The 22042-nt window shown below is 40.1% G+C and overlaps 1 protein-coding gene across 4 annotated transcripts in view; it reads right to left on the bottom strand.

The window, feature by feature from the left end:
• Positions 1-4572: 4572 nt before the first annotated feature.
• RHBDD1 (rhomboid domain containing 1) overlaps positions 4573-22042 on the bottom strand; it is a 28565-nt gene continuing 11095 nt past the window's right edge. For 3 of the 4 annotated variants that reach the window (XM_083742173.1, XM_083742172.1, XM_083742174.1), the window contains 4 exons: positions 20258-20346; positions 19328-19381; positions 16333-16452; positions 4573-7105 (listed from right to left, as the gene is read on the bottom strand). In XM_083742173.1, coding sequence (XP_083598299.1) covers positions 6993-7105; positions 16333-16452; positions 19328-19381; positions 20258-20346 — 376 coding nt within the window. In that variant the 3' untranslated portion in view covers positions 4573-6992. The remainder of the gene's footprint in view (positions 7106-16332; positions 16453-19327; positions 19382-20257; positions 20347-22042) is intronic. The other variant, XM_083742175.1, reaches the window with a different exon arrangement.

Raw genomic sequence — 22042 nt, 5'->3', positions numbered from 1 at the left:
ACAGACAGGTCACACTTTTAGACATCTTTGTAACACAGAGCTGGTCTGTCAATGGGCCTGATTGGGGATCCTGCCATCTTCTATTCTGTGGACGTAACCAAGACAGTGTAGGTGTTGCTTAGACAGGAGTGTGGCCCTGTTAGGAATGTTGGCTTGGAAGAGCACATTGGTGAAGGCAAGAAGGGCTAACATGGCTTAAAACCAAGCATTTTGGCCTGGACTGATAAGTGAAGAGATTCTAAGCAACCACATATTTTGTGCTCTAACCAAGCACTGCTATGATTCTTATAGCACTATCCTATGCATGGCTATTCAGAAGTAAGTTCCTCTAAGTTCAACAGGACTTATTCTTAGGTAGATGCACATAGGAAATAACTCATAATGCAGTTACTTCTTGTAATGTAGAATACTTTCATAACCAAGCTTCATCAAGAACAGATTTCCCTATTCCCCTCAAGTTCCAACTTGGGAGCAAGGTAAAGTGGACATTTACTGAACAGTGTGCAATCCTTGATGACAAGAGGCAAATGGCTTACCAGTGCCTGCTTTGCTGTTCTGATTTCCCACCCTTGGAGGAAACTATCTAAAGAACCCTCCTGTTAAGGTAGCTAATGAATGGGTGGACAACAGCCCTTTAGAGAAGAGCTTGTTTAACTGGGTTTTTATATTACTCTACACAGGCGGGTCACTGAGAAGCCAGTCTGAGTATCTTTATGTTTTCATTTATTTTGAGTTATTTATATCATTTTATATTTTTTTCTGCTGCACTGTTATTACAGCCATTCATCAACAGTCCATCCTTCACATCCTCTTCAAGGGACATGCCACAGAGTACATAAGAAGTATCTAGGGACGCATGCATGCAGCCCTTTTAAAAAGCAAAATTCCCCTCAATCAGCTGTTTGGCAAGAAAGGATGAGCAATAGGGGAAATAGAATACAGCCTCTAATCCCCCGTAAATAGTGCTGAAAATCTGACCTAAACTACAATATGATCTTCAGGTCACCAGATCCACCACACAATGGGCATAGTTGGTCTTTGGCCTGATATTTATCGACAAGAGAAAGAAAACAAAGGTGCTAAAAATAGCTTTCATGCATGAAAAACATTAAAATACAGACAACAGGAAAAATACCACCTTGCCTGCTTGGAATGTTAATTCAACAAACAGGCTAGGTCAAACCCACCTGAGGTGTTAACTAGATCTCTTGTTCAGCCTATACGCAAGCATTCACAGAAGTATCATATTGCAGATGAGTGCATGTCACAGAAGCTACAGCAACGGGCATGATCACTTAAAAAATATTACTGTCTTGCTTACTTGGCAGAACTAGCAAGAACCAACAAATGCGAAGATAAATGAATATTATAGTGGGTGAATACCAACTAACCTTGTGGGTGAAACCCTGCCTCTTTATACCCTTCCCACTGCTCTGCAGTGTTGGGCGAATCTCTAGAGCAGTGTTTCCCAACCTTGGGCCTCCAGCTGTTTTTGAACTACAATTCCCATCATCCCTGACCACTGGTCTTGCTAGCTAGGGATGACGGGAGTTGTAGTCCAAAAACAGCTGGAGGCCCAAGGTTGGGAAACACTGCTCTAGAGCATATTGAGGGGGGGGGGGTGTAGGGAGGAGGAGTTCTGTTGCACAACAGGAAATCCTGCAGGAAATGCATTATTTGGATACCGCCTATAATATTTGCACATATGGTAGACAAAAAGTAAAAGTGATCTGCAGCTTAAAGTACAGACTATAAGCAGCAAGATGGCTAGTCGTTACATATTAACACAGGCTACCTAAACCTATACTGCCTGGACCATAAACTTAAACATTTCCTGTAGCAGAAATATGAGGCAGACAGAGCAACTGTTCTATGTGGAGAAAAGGCATGGACTAGGAAACCTGACAAAATAGCAGTGGAGACATATACCCAAGGGCAGGGGTGGGGAGGGACTTGAATGCAAATGACATGGGACTGGACTAATTTGGGGCTGGGTGGTGGTGCTGGGAGATAACAAGGCTAGGGAAATAGGAAAGAGAGAGTAAGCAGAAGCAAGGCACTAATAATTGCCTACCTCAAGAAGGGGCAATAAAGGTAAAAGGTTTCCTTGATTCCACTGTAACCTGCTGGGGCACAGTAATGGCTGAGACCAGAATTTCTAACAGTGGTTCAAAAAGGGTGTAGGACTGTCTGCTCAATTGCCAAGAGGCACCAGGTAAGACAACAATGGGTTGGCCAGTAAGTTGGCCTTTGAGGCAAGCCAGACTCCCATCCTAAGTTCCTTCCAAGTAGCTCGATAAAGTTTTAAAAATAGAAAAAAGCTTGTTTTGGAGATAAAACTGGCTTGTGCTTCCTGCAACAGTCATGACTTAATGTCTGTTCTACATGAAACAGTTTGGGATAATAGTTTTCAGCTCCACATGAACAGTTAGCTGCATGTTCACCTATAAACAGACCTCTTAAGTGTGTTTCCCTAAAATAAAACCAAGAGTCAAACAGGAAGGGGGGGGGGAATCCTCACTCCCAGTCTGCAAAGTGTTACAGATAAAAGCACTTTAAAGAGGCCCAAGGCTTAACAAGTAGCATAAGAAAGAAAAAACTACAACTGTTGTTTTGTTTTCATGCAAAATAAAGTGAGCGTGGATGTTTGTGCATTCCAAGCTACTCATGCTTTGACAATTTATTCTGGCTTTATATGCCAATTTGCAGTGCCGTCATGACAAATGTGTTGTTGCCATGGTAACTTCCACAGTCAGTGCTTAGGCTGTCACTGAAATACTATCCTCCACTTTAAATGAACAGCAATATTTCACGGCACATTTTTAAAAATACTGTTTTTACACAGAGAACGGAGCCATCCGCAGGGAACATTCCTTCCTATGTTTTCCCTGTGGTGTCTGTTTCTTCCCTCTATATTGATTGGAATTCTATTCTTCCTTGAGGTTCAAGGGGATATATATCTGTTGTTGTTTTCAACAAACTTCTCTTCGGTGTTCTAGAGAATACACAGACCACAGGTAACTAAAAGAAACCATAGAGAAATGTCCAAGTATTGGTTTTGGTCTATATTTCAAGCACATCACAGATGTGTCCCAATCACAAAATCAGATATACCGGTACATACACTGTAGGCCCAAATTTGTTGAACAAACACTAACTAATCCCAACATCCTATGCTCCCAGAAGTTCATAGTACTGTTGGAATAGTATATGTGGGATGTTGGTGTTACTGCCTGCCATTGCTAAACATAGGCTGTCATTCATACATGCCTTGCAGGCTGCTTCAGAAACCCTGAGAACGAGATGCAAGAAGCAAAGCCTCTGAAGTAGCTTTCAAGGCATGCAGTTACCTCAGTGAAGGCTGAAGCAAGTTTCAAACACTTCCACTTTTGCAATTTATCAGATTCAAGCCAGAGCACAAGCTATAGAGGCTAACGGATCCAAATATCTCTTTCAAGGTGAGGATCCTAGGCAGTTGCAATGAGAAACAAAGCCTCAGCTTGAAACCCTGTACAGAAAGCTGTCCATCCAGGTTGATCCATGAAAAGTATTTCTCTGTTCAGGAATCTTCCAGGCAGCCCACAAAAATCAGCCACACTGCTGAGAGGGACAACCGTTCTTCACAACCAACCTTTGCTCTGCACTGAACTGTTTGAGATAAAATACACAGGAGCACTCAAACTGGAGCGCAAGAAAAATAACTGACCAGATGTTAGTTGTCTGGCCTTCTCTAGTGACAGGTCCAGTGCAAATTTGGGGGGGGGGGGAGGAGATGTTATGGATACCCAAGAGGCATCAACGTGACAAAGGGAAGATCACCCAAACCAAATTCTCATTCTTACCAGCAGGGTGGTCATGCTTGGGTCTTGACTGTCTCACTAAGGGACTGATACTGCTGATAGGGCCTCCTTGGCACATCTTTCAGGTGTGTGAGGGGTGAAGAGCAAAGGCCACAATATCACTGATGTGATATCTGAAGTCAAAGACAGGCAGCAGGATACATCATCTCCTGGCTCTCACCTTGGTACCAACCTGTTGTATTGAGTTAGAGGTTGTAACAACCCAAAGTTCAATCATTCCCTCTCTCTTGCTTCTTCGTTCCAAAGGCAACTGTGCTACAGCAACGAAACTCTAGGTAAGAATCATACACTAGTTAGCTGCCACACAGACACTCTTTTGGATGAGCTGGAGACAATATGGAATGAAAGTGTGATGTTGAAAGGTATCCTCAGACTCTAGGAAGGATCTGACAATTTCCCCCATACCACTCCGAATAAAGTGGCTGTTCTACCAAGCCACCAGGAGAATAGGATTTGATTATTTACACAACAGCAAACACATTTTTGGAAACAAACATTATACTGCATGATTCTTCTATGAACAGAGCTTTCATTCACTAAATTTAAGGACAACCTTTCCACAGTCATTTGAAACTGAAAATCAGGTAACTTAATTGATCAATATTAGATTTTTTTAATATACATGTTCATTTTATCAGGGATACTCTTCAATTAGAAAATGCTATGTTGAGGGACCAAAACACATACATGCACACACAAAAACACAGCCCTATTTAAGCTGAAGTGTGAAATATATATATTTTATTCTTTTTAAAAAATCAAAAGATTGCTTGTTAATTTACAAACCATAATTACCAGAGACAAAACATGTAATGAACAGGAATGTTCAATCTCACCTATTCTAACACTATTCCTCAAAAGAGATTAACCAAAATGATTTCCGAGAGCTTGTGAAGAGTTCCTTTAAATATCATAATTTAAAAGTCAAGGGCATCTTCATCAGCAACACTTGCAGAAGTTTACAATAGGTAAACAGGAGGCTATGATAACCACCAACTTAGATGGCTCTAAAAGATTAGACAAATTCATGGAGAAGAGCATTCAAGGAGAAGAATGCTTCTGAATACCAGTTGCTGGAAACCACAAAAGACAGTGCTCTTATGCTCCCTAGTTTTTCCTAGGCATCTGGTTGGCCACTGTGAGAACAGGATGCTGGACTAGACGGGCCATTGGCCTGATCCAGCAGGCTATTCTTATGTTCTTAAATAAGTAGTACTTGATTCGGTTCAAGCATTACTGTTTGAAAATTGAAAATTAGTAAAGACTATATGTAATGGCAAATTCAGTGGCCACAAAGGTAGATATATTTTAAATGCACCTTTACAAGTCATTGTCCTGGACTTTCCTGTTGTGGTCCTGATGAATATTGCTCCTCTGAAGCTATTTCCACTTAGAAGTAAGCTCCCTTTGGCAGCAATGCAAGTCTTTGCCCAAATGCAAGTCTTATCCCAAAGGTTAGCATAGGTGGTCACAGGATTTACCTGAAGGACAAAAATGTAACAGCACAAATGCTAGCTAGATCTTAAAATAAAAATTCAAGCACAACATTTGCTGCACTTGCAGTATAGATTACAGATGAAAACCAGAACTCAATTATGTACAGGATCAGTGCTTCTGAATATAAAAAACCTACAAAATCATAAGAGACCAAAGAGATTTATATGTAGTGCCATTACTGTATTCCTGAAATCTCTCCCAAATTTAGAGCTCTCAGCACTTGGCAAGACAAAAAACCATTTTGTATTTTGGTTCTCTTGGGACAACACTGATAAAGGAAATTACAGATGCAAAACTGAAGCCTATCCAAACAATATCCTGTGCATCTTGAATGTTTTCATATTTTTAAACTGAGGATCCGCTGATGAAATCCAGAAAACAAACAGATTACGTCATCAATATTTCTGCTACATTAACATCCAGATGTTACTTATGATGTGCATATGGGGGGCAGGGAGGAATAGAAAGGGAGAGGGAGAGAGAGATCCTGGACAAAACTCCTTGGAGAGGTAGTTGTGTCAATGCTTCAAAAGCACAGAACCCAGTCAGTAAGTAAACTCACATTCAAACATACAAATAAATCAAAACTTACAGGATGAATCTAAATATGCTATGAATAATACTGAAAAGATTGAAAGCAACGAAAGTTCTCCTACTTGGGCTTTGAAAAATATACAAAGTTCAGGCCTCTTGTGTACAAAAAGATTTAAGTGTTAGTACTTTAATATATTTATACACTGAGTGTCACTTTATTACCTAAAAAAGATACATCACTAGCACACAACTGTGCCCAAAGGCACTGCAGAACGGCTGCCAGGAGCTTCTTTTTACATACCATAATGTTTAGTTCTTAAATTATACTGAAAACAATATGGATGGGTTTAACCAATCAGCAGATCTAAAGAGGGCATATCCTAGCCAGATAAAAGCTGTTATCTAGAAGACCTAAACTGTATCTTGAACTTTTCTGAGGCACATCAAATTCTGTTCCAGAGCATTTGAGATGTAAATTCTATGCAGAGAAGCAGCTGGCAGAAGCTTCCACACTGAGCTCAATGTAAAGCAAGACTCAGCATTATCCAACAATGAAAAGCGTGCCACAAGCCCATCTCACTCAAGTGAATGGGTGCTGCCCACGTATAGTTCCTGCACATCTCTCTTCCCTTTCATTTCAATTGTGCTTGCACAGATATTCCAAGTCAATTGTACTCAGAATTTTTTTTAAGGATTCTAAATAGAAAATAAACATTTTCATTATACATTTGCATCCACACAGTATATATTCAAAACACAAGCAAATGATTATCAGAGTTAAAGAAAATAAAAATAAAGAAAATACAATATAATTGAAGAACTGAGTTTCGTGGCGCGAGAAATCCCCTTTGGTTTTGTCTGCAGTGTCTTTGAATGTAACTCCAAAAGTACCTTGCAGGGTGTAAGGGTTTAAAGAAACTTTTTCAACTTCACTTTTAACTTTGGAAGCCCAGAGGCAAAGCAAGTGCACATTTTCCACACACCCTGGTACGATAATTTGCAGGAAACATTATTTTCTGAGAAACTGCTAAACTGATAAAGATCGGACAGTGCTCTAGCAACTGGGAAGAGCCCTTTATATATTTTAGAGACCTGAGAATTTTACCACCTCTCAAATCGATTAAGTCTTTGCCTTCTAAGTTCTTCAACTGATGGCTCTTCCGGTGGAAGCCAGAAGCCGTAGGGTCTCCTCTCATTGCCGTAATGTCTTGGACCTGTTAAGAAAAGTAAATACCAATCACTGTCATCTTCCAAAATCTACAACAGGCATATTTCTGAGGATTTTTAACATATAGTTTTATAATTTTAGGTCAGACCCAAATCTGCAAGTTGCTGCTGCTAATATACTAGGCTTTATAGTATGTGTAACAATTCTGAGTCAAAAGAAAGACTTGTCAATGGAACAATTTACGCTTTCTCATCAATATGACACCCGTCCCTTTGAGATTTCATACATTGGCTCCTCTGTGATGAAATGCATCAACTGCTGTAATAAATGGGGTGACCACCACCCCATACACATACACACCTCATATCCCACACTAGTTTTCAGTCAGTACTCTCTTTTTGTCTCCAGTAGAAGACATATAGCCATCAAATTTTCCAACCCCGAGAAGAGAAAAAAAGTTCAGTTTAAGCTCTCGCTCTCAAAAGTAATTTCTTCTATTGCTGAAAGGAATTTTCAGAGGAACAAATAGTTTGTGGCCATGCAGTGTTGCCTGAATGTTTTTTAAAAAAACTGTGTGTTCAATTATCATTTTGGGAAAAAAGAACAAGCAGCAATTGCTAGCAGTTTATGGACGAGCTAAGCTGCAAGTCAATTTCATGAGAACAACAGGATACTGGGACTTCCTAAAGCAGGGAAGAGGTGAGCTCCTCTTCCTAACTACACATCTATGATTTTGTCAACAAGGGTGACCATCCAAATAAGTGAAGAAGGATGGCTCAGAGAGTCATGGTCTTTTGATTTTGAAAAAAACAATCGGGCAGTGAGGTCTTTTTAGATTCAGAGTGATGGTGGACCTCAGATTTGTACCTTTGCATTAGCTATTACAAGTTGTGCTGACTACCAACAGTTTATAGGCAGCTTTTAAAAGGACTAGACAAATTTGTGAAAGGTGTAGCTAATAGTAATTGATGGACCTGACAGCTAACTGAAACATCCATGTTCATAAGCAATGTCTTTCTGAATAGCAGATTCTAGGGACAAAGAGCAGGGAGGGCCATTGTTGCTATGCTTGAGCCTCTGGCAGGCTACTATTAGAAATGGGATGGACCTTTCGCCTGATCCAGCATAAGAGTTATTAGGCATACAGGAGACAGAACTGTGCATGAAGCTGTGGTTCTCTGAGGTTTCTGCCAACCTTGCATAGTCAGCTGAAGAGCCAGGCTGTTTGGTTTAAATGTCTTTGCCTTGGGTGTTGTATTATTTTAAAACCAATTTTTGTTGTTTATATTGTATGGTTATAAATCTTCTTGAGAATTATGTGAAAGGAGATGAGCAAAGCAAAACAACAAACCAAGCATTCACACAGATCACTCCCTATGTTTTTCCCTACTCTTATTTTTATCTGTAAACCGTCTTGAGGCCCTGTCTGGGAAGAAGGTGGGTATAAATTTTAATTTTTTTAAAAAAATTATAATGTCAATATTATCTTGTTCATTTAGAGGAAATAAGCAAGAACCATACGATTTACTACAATTAGAATATTTATTTACACAAAATGGAAGAGTGTTTTTAAAAAATGACACTGCAGCCTACAGTGCCAATATGCAGTTCAATATGAAAAACATAGGGCCCTTCCAAGCCCACTTTGCTTGGACCATAACCTTAGTTACTAGCATGAGGATAGCAAGGGACAGCTAAAGGTGGGAAATTTCCTTATATGGATGTTTGAAGCAAGAAACCCAGGAGAACGAAGGAAAGACTGAAATAATCAGAAATGAGAAATGTTCATAAGCAAATAATTGTAGTTCAGATCTCACAATTGCTTTAGGTGAGCAAGACCATTGTGTAGTACAATGGGCAGAAAGGAGGATACATTAAACACAATAGTTAAACACCTTGACGAAAAGGGACCACTATGCCTGCTATAGAGGAATGGCTGATAAAACTCATGGACTTGGCTGAGATGGCAAAGTTAACATGTTTAATTAGAGAAAAATTATTGACATTTATTCAGGACTGGAAACTTCTTACGGACCACTGTAAACGTGACAGCAAATGTGTCAGATATGCTCTGGTTTTTCAGAGTAAAAAGCATCTGTGCCTAAAGTAAATACAAAAACAAGGAATCAAATTTAGCATACATTTTAGTATGTATGGGAGGTTTCTACTGCATCTAAACATCAAGGATTAAAATAGTGACTGCTCTGGTGAACAATATTAATTTAGATGCTGATCATGCTTCAGGAGTTCCAGGAGATGGCACCAGAGGCTCACAGGCAACACATTAGAGGAAAGTAGGACAAACTCCAGTCAACAAAGCATTCCGCATAGTAAGCAGAATTAGGCTTATTTTGAAACAGATGGGCTCTACAGAAGCTGCAGCACTGAATATTATAGAGTTGTTTATTGTCTGGCTGGTTTGAAACCCAGGGATTATTTGCTAGCAACTAGCACTTTCTGTGTCACATCGGGTTTCATCTAAAACAGAATAAAGTGAAAGCCCACTGGGATATATAGATATACATTTTTTTCTACTAATCCACTGTTGAATTCAGAACTGAAACTTGCTATTATGTGGTCTAGTCAGCACAGGAGTGCTTTTTTTCTAGAAAGATTAGCAGCATACCCGACATCCTAACCCTGATGTAGAACAGCTAGCTAACAGATTTTGTCAGAGCTGGGAATTGCACAGAAGTACTACGAAAAAATATTTACCACTGTTGGCACTTGTTTTTGAAACATCATTTTGAACACCCTATATTCAATAGCATAAAGAGATCACCTTGGAACTCTCGAGTGCATTGTGAGATGGTCATACTCTAAAAAAGGGTTGTTAAATTTGCAAAGCAACTAACGCCCTTCCCAATCATGAGTTGGGATAGAGCATGAAGAACACTTCAGTCTAGAAGTTTTAAAAGATACAGTTATTGTATGCCACTGACTTGCACAGTATATCCCAAAACCTCTGTCTGTTACTTGTAGAAGAGTTAATAAACTTTTCTTCAGACTACAATGTTATCTAAGAAATAGTAACATGAGGTGTGAGTCATCAAAATTCCACAATAAAACTATTAGCATTACGAGAACAGAGGGTAGTTGGAATGCAACAGTGATAATAAAACGGGGGACTTGAATACTTGAGAAATACAAAATGAGTAAGAAAATGTATTTTACTGAACCAAAGCACTCAATCCAACGTGCTCTATAAATGCTCTTGCAGAGATTGGTCCAGTAAAAGAGGCTGTCAAAGGTTATAAAAACACAGAACACATGATGGACCAAAACCCAATTAACTAAGGGTGCCTCAACTACAAATTTTGCCAACTATCTTTACTTGGTCTTGACTAGATGCAACTTCAGCTGACTCATTCTTAGTCACAGCTAGACACTCCATAAATGTGATGGATTCAGTTCAATTTATCATGGGCTGGATGGAGGAATCCTCATAGAGCAGGATAGTTAACTGGTGGTCATCCAGATGTTGCTGAATTGTGACTCACATTATCCCTGACCATTGGGTAGGCTAGCGAAGCTGGTTAGTGCTATAATTCAGCAACATCAGGAGTGCCACAGATCCCCTACCTGTCCTAGAGCATAGCAAAGCCCAGTTCTACCACCATCCACAATTTGACAGTGAGGCTCTGCCATTATAGGGAAAGGGAGGCCTGTATGCACCTCCACATCAAATTTGGTCAAGCTAATTCAAGGATCTAATGAACACGGGGCCATAAGATGCAAAAGAACAATGTTCTCAGGTTATAGAAGGTAATACTCTGACCCTGACAAAGGGATTCCTTGGATGGTCCTAAGAACAGGACCAATGGGTTCCAGAGTAGTACAAAAAATTATTCAGCATGATCATCATGAACTGATCTCATCAGGATGGACATATGTTCTGTCATGCTAGCAAAGAATCTCAAATCAGCCGATTACACTAATGCTGCCCTGTACAACAACTCTAGGCTTTCTTACTATAACTTTGGAGACCTATATGGTCAATTTCATCCCTCCTACAGGGAGCAGCAATAGGAATAGCACAAGTCATTGACCCAGGAAGTATCACTTTCTAGCATTTCTTGGGGACATCAGGAACTACCTAGAATAGGTGAAAGTAGGAAACATGTGGCCCTGCAGATGGATGACAATGTCCATCATCCTGGACCACTGGTCATGCCGACTGGGCTGATGGGAGCTGGGACACCAACAATATCCATGAGGAACCTGCATAAGAAACTGAAGGTAACAAACCCAAGAAAATCCTGATAGGTAACACAAGATGTTTACGGCCTTTCTTGTAATGTTAAAATCTCTGCTTGAACATATAATCCAAATGTTTATTTTTATATATCATTTATGTATCCCAAAATAGGATTATGACATATCATTTGGCTTCAGTGAAACATTTAGGGTTGCCATATCTTGAAGAGCAATTATGGATCACTATGACAACTCTCATTTTACATACCCATGAAAAAGAGGCCATGTCCTAGAAAAAGAGGACATATAGCAACCCTACAATACCAAGAATGTTGGTTTATAACTTCAGGCAAGGAACAAGCACTAGAAGCAAACAAAGGTTTCTTTTCACAAAAATCTTGTTTGATAACAAACAAACAAAAAACCCAACATATAAAAATGTGGAAAAAATGTGACCTGTAAATAGACTGCTTTCTGTCTAGGATGTTTTTTTCCTGGTTGCCAACAACTTATTTCTTAAAATAAAATTTAAAAAGTGTTTATTATGGAAATAGCAAACCAAACACATTTCACAAAGTCCAAAAGAAAATAACCTTGAAGGTCATTTTGAGGATTAATTACAACGTGCATACAAAACTATGAAGAGTTTTACAACTTGCTCAGAATCTCTCACTGCAATGGGTAAAGTTATTAGGACAAGAGTTCTTTCTAAACACGTGTCTGTAACATGTAGATTTCACAATGAATTTCATAATCAAATACTTTCATAACTGGTTGGAAATCCCCCCCCCCCCCAATTTATCAAGGGGACAAATGAACAGTTTTAGTAACATTTGAACAACTGGCACCAAACGACAACCTCGGTTTTGGCTTTAATTCATCTCAGATGAGAGACTGTTTATTCCCTAACAACACTGTTTGGTCTTGCTAATTATGTTGTAATGCCAGGGCATTCTTTCTTGTGTGTCCAAAGTTCACAAAGAGCTTCTGGGTACTGTATAAAGAATACATAATGCATTACCCAGCAGTTTTTTTTTTCCTATTGGCAGTACAGCTGGGCTTGTCTTTCCAAACAAAAAACAGCAATGTATACAACAGCACTCTATAAGAGACACACTGATATTACATTCAAGTTGCGGGTGGGAGGGAAATGCTTCTTCACAAAACAACAACAACGGGTATTTAAAATGCGTACAAAGCAGAAATGGGCTGAGTAAATAAATGAGAAGATCTTGGCAATGATTATTGCTCCGTTGCACCTTTTTGCTTAGTCTTCAGATCACTGCCATTTTTGTTCCAAAGGATGACAAATAAACGAATTGGTATAAGTGATATGGTCCCCTGTAGCTATCCTATTTCATTAGGAAAGAAAGAAGGAAAGAAGAAAGAAAGAAAGAAAGAAAAATATCCTTTTATGTCCTATTCAAACCCCTTCATCAGCAACAGGGAACAAGAGCAAAACATGTCAGAGATGTCACCTGGCTACTTAGCCACCTTCCACATGAACATACAATTCAGAGATGCTTCTTCTACAAACTTCAAGAGAGATTTCCAATGGCATGGTGTGCTATTGTACATGAACAGCCTGCTGCAATAAGGCAACAACCACAGAGAACAATTTTTTCATAGTATCCACTGGTTCCCAGGGCCTATTTGGACACTCTCCAAAGGTTGGCTTTCCCTCTGAAAGCATGGGGTGGGGAGCATAAAGGTGGCAAAGTGCACTCTGTGTGGGTGGAAGGAACACTAAAAAGACCTTCAGAGATTAAGTGGATCCAAAGTCCTCAGAAAACACTGCAGTTTCTAAGTGAGGCACCTCCAGGTCTCCAGTGCAATTAGAGTAGCTCAATAAGAGATCTAAGTTGTAATCATCAAACACAACTATATATGTATATGCACATGTGTGACTTTCACAGGTGCACTCCCTGAAGTCACACTACAGAACTACTCATGTCATTTCAACCCCCCACTAACCGACCATGCAGTTATTTCTGTGGAGCAAACAATAATTTTCTCCTTCCAACTACTATGACACTATCCCTGATCCAGCATCAATAGCTTGACTGTGCAAACGTTGACTGTATTCACAGGTAACATTAGTCCAAGGTGTGTAGTTGGTTTATATCCTAATGTGCACAATTTCACACCAAGTCAAGGCTCATGGTTTGTTGCTCCTAGTCAGACAAATTAAGTAGTAAAACTGGAGCACTCAAGCTGTGTACACCAACACATAGCTCATGCAAATTATGGTAAACAGCCACACATACCAATGCAGCCAGCAGGAATGTGAGGGAAATTCCTTTAACTTTGTTTCTCTCATTATAGTTATAACTTCTTCCCCATATAACTTCTTCCCTAAATACCATACAAATCAATGCTCTGGATGACAAGGTCTGCACACCAGCAACTTGTTGGCTGGCTTTGTTTTGTAGAAGCACAACTTCTTCAAGGCACGGGATGTTTGCTTGTGAATAAGTGTAAGTCACCACAGACATAATCCAATAGATGTTTTCAACAGCCATACAAGAATATATTCACTGCATTATCCCAAATACATTACTTCCCTTCTTGAAGAAGTACTTCTAAGCAGAGAAAAACTCTTTTATGCATGATTTTATTTACATCACTGAATGATCCAACAGAGCAGGGCTACTTCTAGGTAAGTCTCTTTTGGCTAGTGTTTCTATACTGGATAAAGAATCCCAACCAAGATAGACCTCTTTCCATTAACATTCTGCTTACTTAGACATTTTATATTACATGGTCAAAACAGTTAAGTAATGTTTTGCTGTACTTCATTGATTTTACAAGATGAGCCAAACCCATAATTAACAGGTTTATTTGTTTTAGATTTTAAGCATATCTTAATAACAGTGTGTCAGTGAGCTAACTATGGTTGTGGGCAAGATATCTTAACAAAAACAAAGTCCAGCAGTGTCAAAACAAGATCAAGTATTATATGACCATGTTGTTGGTACCCTCCCTGTTTCTATGCCATACCTTGTATAGAGACATGTGTTTTTTTAAAGTTCCTATGTGGCACAAACATCCATTTCAAAGCCCTGATAGAGGAAACCAAAGGAATATGTATATGATTTTTTTTAATCTGTGCACAATATATTTTAAGATTTGTGTGCCCACATTTCTGTGATGTTCATCTGTTTCCAATTATTTGTTTGTATTGACTGTATCAGAGACACACCATCACTGACATCTTTTATCTCAACTTCAATGTGTATTATTAGTAACGGAATTTACTGACTTTTTTGTAGTAATTTTCATGTGGGAAATAAACTAACACAGCTGTGGCTTTGTAAACAGAAGCCAATCATAAACCACTGTATTTCCTGGGAACACAAACTAATGAGCATCCAGAGCTATTTAAAACCATTATTGAACACTATATAAGAGGCAGAGCACTTGGCACTTCCTGCATCCTGGGCCAAGAATTGGAGGATGTATGAAAGTTTTAAATACTTGCATTCTAATAGGGAGAAAGCTGAGATATTACAATCAACTACTGAAATTACAAAGTTTTGAGTTACACAAAGCAGAACTGGAAGGTCTATCTATAAGTGTGAATATGAAGACAAGTAGCCATTTAAGATGGACAGTCATCAAATAGCCAGAGATAGGGTCTTTTGTCCAGTGGTACCCAGACTGTGGAACTTCCACCACAGGCATATTTGCCTAGCACCAACATTATAATATTTTCTATGCCAAACAAACACTGTCTTATCCTCCTGATTCTCTGATGGCAAATAATACAGATAGGATTATTATTTCAGCTGCTCTTCTGTATATTTGAAGCTGGTTTAAAAAAATGATTTGTAGGGTGCCTTGAAGACCAAACTTGAAAGAAAGGTGGGTTAATTTAAAAAGAGAAAAAAGAGAGAGAAAGGGTCACTTTAAACTGTTTTGTGGAAAATCCATTCAACATGGAATGAGTGGTAGGAGGAAGGCTAATTCTCAAAAGCTACAATTGCTATTCCGGTAATTGTTCTTGCTTTTACCAAGGTTATAAATTTTAAATTCCAGACATGTCTTTAGAAGATGATGCAAGTTATAGTTTCAGACAGTCCGAAGTTAGCCACACTCCAGTGATATGATGCAATCACCAGGGTAGGAAAAAACAAGATTCCATCCCCCTGCCTGAAGGGACAATTTACCCCACAGCTGAACTCACATTATTCCAATCACTATGAGCTGCACATAAACAGCAAGAGTAACAGCACACCACACCATGGTGTCATAGAGCTGCCTGCTCTGTAGACATGATTATGATTATGCAAATATGCTCTCCCACACACTATGGAGAAGCAGAAACCCTTCAGCCTCACCAGCCAATACCACCCCTAGCATTTGACAAACAGATGTTAAGTGTGAAGCAAAACACACCCAGAGTCTAACCCGATTGAATTTTTTAAAAGCTTTAATTAGAATAATTATTAAAATAGAAAACGGTCAGACTTTAAACAAACTCAACGCACAACATACAATAATAGAAAAAGTCAGCAGCTAACTAAACAAATATGATATAAATATTAAATACAGGCTGTGCAGAAACATCCAGCCTTATTCAGTAAAAAAGTCTCAATCATCCCCAAACCCTAAAGCGAGAGAGACTGGTTTTTAAAACCTCCACACACAAAACCTCAAACTCAGAAATTATTTTAGTAATTTGTCATTAGTTTTTGACCAATTTATTCTACTGTTTACTCTTCAAATAAAATCATTTACAAAACAGCAGCGGCATTTCCAGGCTCCCTGACTTCTAGGTCCTAATAGTAAATTTAAATTGATGGCCCCATATGCTTTCAGACATGTTGTTCCAGTGCATCTTTAAAATAGGAGTGCCAAAACCACCTAAGTGTTTTAAGGCGGTTGGACTCGATGGCCCTTGTGGTCTCTTCCAACTCTATGATTCTATGATTCTATGTCTGCAAGCCAACACTGCACCTGCTACTGAAAAAATGAACCATGAACAAAGTTAAACTTCGAGAACAACAGGAAAAAAAGAAAATACAAATTTATGAGGCTCTGCATAGGTTCTCAGTAGAAAGTGAGATTCCTTACCTCTATCATTCAGACTATTTCTGAGGGCCCTTTCAACCTGTTCTTCTTCATTCAGTCCACCAGTATACATGCTGTAATCTCTCGTTGAGTGCGATGGGTAACCTGGGTATCTAAAATTCTCTACACAGATCACACACAGAGAAAGAAAGTGTGATACCAGGAGTGACTACTATATCAAATTACAGTACTGAATTTGCTCTACGTTTTCCCTCAACCCTCCGGAGCAGATTTGTAGAGGGTATGGGGGTGTGGGGAGAAAGAGAGGAAGGGCAAGTTCCATTCCTCAAGTGGAAGTATTTGTGCTAGTGGTAGAACCTCACTGGATACTGACCATTATATCTGTAACTTGCTTTTTAAGAACTAAGAGGCAGGTAATAGTGCAAGGAAAAATGCTGTGAATACTGTAGTAATCACAAAAAAGAAAAAGAGTCTATTAAAGCCTGTTGCAACTCAGCTAGGCCCTAAAAGGATGCAAACCCAACTTTTTTGCACGTCCCTATTTGCACTGATAATCACACATGTAAGTGGATTCTGTATGTTTGATTCCTAAGCCCAATCCAGCAACTGAGTCTACACTCTGTGTGGTCTAGTAAAAATGTCTAGTACTCCAGTGATAGCTTGCAAGGGTGAGCCAAGAGCTGAATTCACCCACTGGATGATCTCACTTCCCCATAAAATAGTTGATCAACACAATTTCAATTTCTTTTATTAGGCTGCTGTGTGTGCTCAGCATGATCAGGGTGTACATGAATAATGGTACTTTGTTTGCTCTTTGTATTCATGAACAAGGATAATCATCTTCTGGTAAACAGAGCAGCAATTAAAAGACCAGCATAAACCAAAATGCTCTCCTTTCCACTTATCATTGAGAGAAAGCTCACCAGCCCTAACACACCTGGTAACACAGGACATCCTGGCCAGGCAGACCTCTCAAATTCTGTATTTTCCCGTGTATAAGACAATTTTTATTATTATTTAAAAATGTTTAAAATTGTGGGTCGTCTTGTACATGGATAGTGCAGAGGGGGGATGGGCGATTGGTGGCAGCTGCGAGAAGACTGTCAGTGATGATTGGGCGGGTGATTGGTGGCTACAGCAAGGCCTGCTGGTGATTGGCTGCCGCTGCGGCGATTGGGCGGGTGATTGGTGGCTGCAGCAAGGCCTGCTGGTGATTGGCTGCGGCAGTGGCAATTGGGCGGGTGTTTGGTGGTGAGCAGGTAGATGATTTGTGGCTTCAGCGAGGCATGCGATTGGCAGCGGCAGTCAGGCGGGTGAGCGAGTGTCGGCAATCTCCCCCTATTTCCTTAATTTGGGGTCCCCAAAAGTAGGGGTCGTCTTATACACCGGGGGTGGGGGTGTGTTATACATGGAAAAATATGGTACTTGTTTCTTTTCTTAAATCAAATGCAAGAAGTTATTATATCAGATCAGGTGACTAACATTTTCCAGTATGAGGTTGTGTTGTCCTAGTGCAACCTCTCTAGGGACTGCATGCCAGAAGTGGAAGAGTGGGCATATCCCACCCACCCGCATCAGATAGTCCTGGGTGATAGATCGATATATCGCCCAGGACTGGTATGAGGGGCAGACTGCGATGACAACCTAGTGAAACTGCCACCGCTCCTGAGTCCCTCTTCCTCCAGCACTCAGCATACTGAGGGAAAAACAAGCTGCTGGTACTAGAAGCAGAGGGACTCAAGCAGCGGTGGTTTCACTAGCAATATACCACTGAATTAAACTGCCAGTGATTTGCCCCTCATACCGGCAGAGAGACAAACAATCTGCATGGGCGAAGTGCCAATATAGCTTGTTCCTCCCTCTACTTCTTTAAACTGATTGGCTGAGGAGTGCACCTCTGCCCTCGCCTCAGCCAAGCAGTTTTACGGAGCCTCTAACCCACTACTGCTTGCAGAAGCCTCTGTTGAAATGCTCCTGTTTCCCAGCTGAGGGAGTCCGAACCCCACTTCTGCTTGCACTCAAGTAGGATTGGGATCGGGGCTGCTCAGCTGGTGAGGTGGCAGGCTCCGTCACACTTTTCCATTGAGGGTGCGCAGCTGCGCTCCCCTCAAGGGAAAAGTTTAAAAGAGCCCCCACCTTGGAATCAGACCCCCTGCACCATCTGAAAGCAGTCAGGTGGAACACGGGCTGTGCTTGGGAAAGGTGGAGACAGCCCAGCAGCTGCATCTGAGAGTCCCTGCACTGCCTTTGATGCAGCTGCCTGTCTCCACCTTGCCAGGCAGTGCTCCTTTAAACTTCTCTGTTGAGGGGAACACAGCCGCACACTCCGCAATAGAAAAGCATGATGGAATCTGCAGCCCTGATCCCACTCCTGCAAGCAGGATCTCTCAGCTGGGAAGCGGGGGCTTCATGTTCCCCAGCTGAGCAGCCCCCATCTCGCTTCTGCTCACCGGAACATCAGGGCTCGCTCAGTTGGGGGCAGGAGGATTTCCTGCCTACAGCTGAGCAGCAGGCTGGGGCCAGCTGCATTGTCCCCAGCCCACCAGATGCTGAGCTGAAAGCGCCTCAGGTCCCGCCATGAGAGCTAAGGCAGTTTCTCCCAGTGCCGCGCCAGCTGGGGCTAATTCAGCTTGTTTCAACATTGCGGTTTATCGCCAAACTATGATGTTGAAAACCTAAGCCCATCCCTAATCAGAGCATGTGTGGGCACACACACTCACAACAATATCAGCGCCTCAACTCCAAAACCACCACAGCTACACACTTTATAAATCTGGTTAATGGAAGGAGAATGAATGCATGTCAGCTACATTTGTGAGCAATCCTTACCTTGTGGCTAAACCCAGTATAGATCAAACACCGTACTTCCCTTGACTCAGAGGGCAATGGTATTCAAATATTTACATTCCTGACACTGAGAAAAAGGCAGAGGCACCACAAAGCAGATTGAAGCACTACAGAAACAGAAAAGTGCTCCAATCTGCTATGATATTTCCTGAGCACTTTCAGATAAGTGAGTACAACCTAAGTTACTTACCTGAATTGTATCTGTTTCTTTGTTCTGAAAAGTCAGTTTGAGAGCGAAAGCCACCTAGCAAGAATGTATTTAATATTCATAAGAATTTATCATATTGCCCTTTTACAACTTTGAATTTGACAGATTCATCTATCTAGAAGTATAACTGTTACAATTCCATCCTGTTAACATGTCTATTGAGTTTTGACAATTTTCTTCTAACAAGCTGAACAGCAGTACCTAAGATGAGGTGGGAAAGGAGGATACTGAAACTGTAGGGGAAATGTCCCTCAACTGCTGTTTGCAAAGCTAGCATATTTATTTTATTTAGAACATTGTACTCTGTTTTAGTGGCAGCCACCACTAAAATACAACAAAATACATAGGACCCGTCTTGCAAATGTGCCTTTAAATTGAAACATGTAAAAGTATGCTGTTCATGAAGGATGGCACTTGTTAGTTCAAGTTTGCATACGAAAGCAGAACTGATTCACATGCCATTTGTGTTCAGGGTATATTCCTCCCTGCTATACTGTTCACATACACATTATGTGCAGGAGGACATTCCTTGCAAAGAGGATCCCTTAAAGTGAATTCATGCTGGTTTCTAAAACACACAACAATCATTCCCCTCTCTATGATAGATACGGGCCCCTTGTCAAGGCTCTGCTATTGTGTGTCCACATGAATAACCCACACAAGAACAGTTCAAATGCTCCACTTTAAATGAGAACTGATGTACCTAATGTCCTATAGGATAAATTATAATGTGTTAAGGATTTGTCAAACCATTCCATGTGAACGTAACTGCAGATACAAAGCCACACTTAATGGACAGAAACACCACATAAGGATGGCTTGAAACTTATGAAGTAAAAGCTAAGTATTCATGTTCAATTCAATTCACTGAAATGTGAATTATTGGTAAGACTCAGGGTCATCATTCCATACCTGAGCATGCTTTCATGAGCATCTTCAGAGGTCCCATGGTGTACATTAGCCCAACAAGAATACCTGCCAGATGCCCTGCAAAAGAGGTCCTAAAAAGAAAGCAATCCTTTGTGAGAGGTTGTATTGCTCATGATTAGATACATTCTGTACCCTCATTATCCCAAATCAGACCAATTAGTCAGTTTGCAGCCTATGCTCCACTTGGTGCATTTTAAATTGTGAAGACTTTAATATAACCAAAGGAACAACATGTATTTCACTGTCCAATTTTTTGGGGAAATAATGAGTGAAAAGAACACTGTGGTCTTTATGGATTATTTATGATCCAATAGGGCTCCTCTGATTACTAACTTGTACAGCCATATTCAGAGACTTTATTAATTCTGCAAATTCCAATACAGAAAAAGTTAGGGTTTACCTATCAATTAAGAACTATTGCTCACTTACTGACAGGTGCATCAAAATGGTTAAGGATTTTCACAACAAAGAAAAAACTGAAACTTGGCACAAATCTGGTCTGAGACTTTTTTTGCACAGACAGATACTAACTAGTCAAAAAATTAATTTAGTTGGAAAAGATTAAAAATTAAACAACATTAGCATGAAAAAATATCACTGAAAAAATATTGGGTGTTTGCAAGCTAATTGTTCTTTTAAGCTAACTTCAAATAACAAGTTACTTTAGATGATAGATAGATGATAGATAATTAGATAGAGAAATGATAGCATTCCAGGGGCAAGGATCATGTAGTTTCCAAGACATTTAATATTCAAACTAATTACGCAGGTTCCCTAGGAAATTAGAGATACTAGGGTCCTTAGTGCCTAGGGCACTTTTTTCATTCCAGATGGCCATGAGGAAGGGTAGCCTCATAGAAAAACCTCCCTACAGGTAAGCATGCGGGTGGGGGGGGGTGAGAGAAGCAGTGGCAAGGAGTGATGGCACTGAGGAAAGCTTGGCTCATAAAAAGCTGAGGAGAGGAATTACTGAGTTCATCATTACAAGCCTCCAAGTCACTTGAAAATCCCCTTTTAGTATCCAACTGTAGCTAGAGTACTAGGCATACACCAAACTAGAACTTGCTAGAATTTTAACCATGTCTCTCTTCCACATCCATTCACAAATGCACCATAAGCATCCTTCCAAAACACTCCAGTCGCCTTTTATTGGGCTGAAAGCAGAAACTGTAGCAGCTTGGACCTATGTGGCTCTGCTTCTTCACATTTATTTTATCTGCTTGTTGAGAGGTAGAAGATGGGTGTGAACATTTTCAAGTCACATCTCTTTTGTTTTGTGAAAGTTTGATCTGGAAAAGTTCAAAGAGTTTTGTCTTGATGGAGACTTATATCTGAGACTACATCATTAGTTGACCTCCTTTCTACTGAGAGGCCAGATTAAATAAAGTGTGCTTAAAAACAGAGTGATAAAAGAATGGATGAGCTGACTCCTAGTGAGAAAATCCACAAAACTTCAAGCCAAGAGCGGGAGAAAGCATAGCCTATCATGGAAATAAACCCATGGTAGATACAGCCAACTGCACAATTTATGTTCTTTATTGCTAAATTAAAACTATACAAAGTAGGCTGTGTAGTAAAGGATAATAGAGTTGAGACAGCATTTGAATGCAAATGAGCCTGGATTAAACAAAAACCAACTGATTTAAAGCTGTTCTGTACAGAAAACCTCTATTGTTCCTTACTGTTAGCTAGCATTCCCATTTCTGGTTATTTTGCAATTAAGTTGAAGTGTTGAATAAGGATTTACCAGCCCGAATCTGACTAAAA

The sequence above is a fragment of the Podarcis gaigeae genome, assembly GCF_964106915.1.
Source record: "Podarcis gaigeae genome assembly, chromosome: 5".
Lineage (NCBI taxonomy): Eukaryota > Metazoa > Chordata > Lepidosauria > Squamata > Lacertidae > Podarcis > Podarcis gaigeae.
Note: the sequence above shows the minus strand (reverse complement) of the source record. Positions and strands in the feature narration are given on the sequence as shown.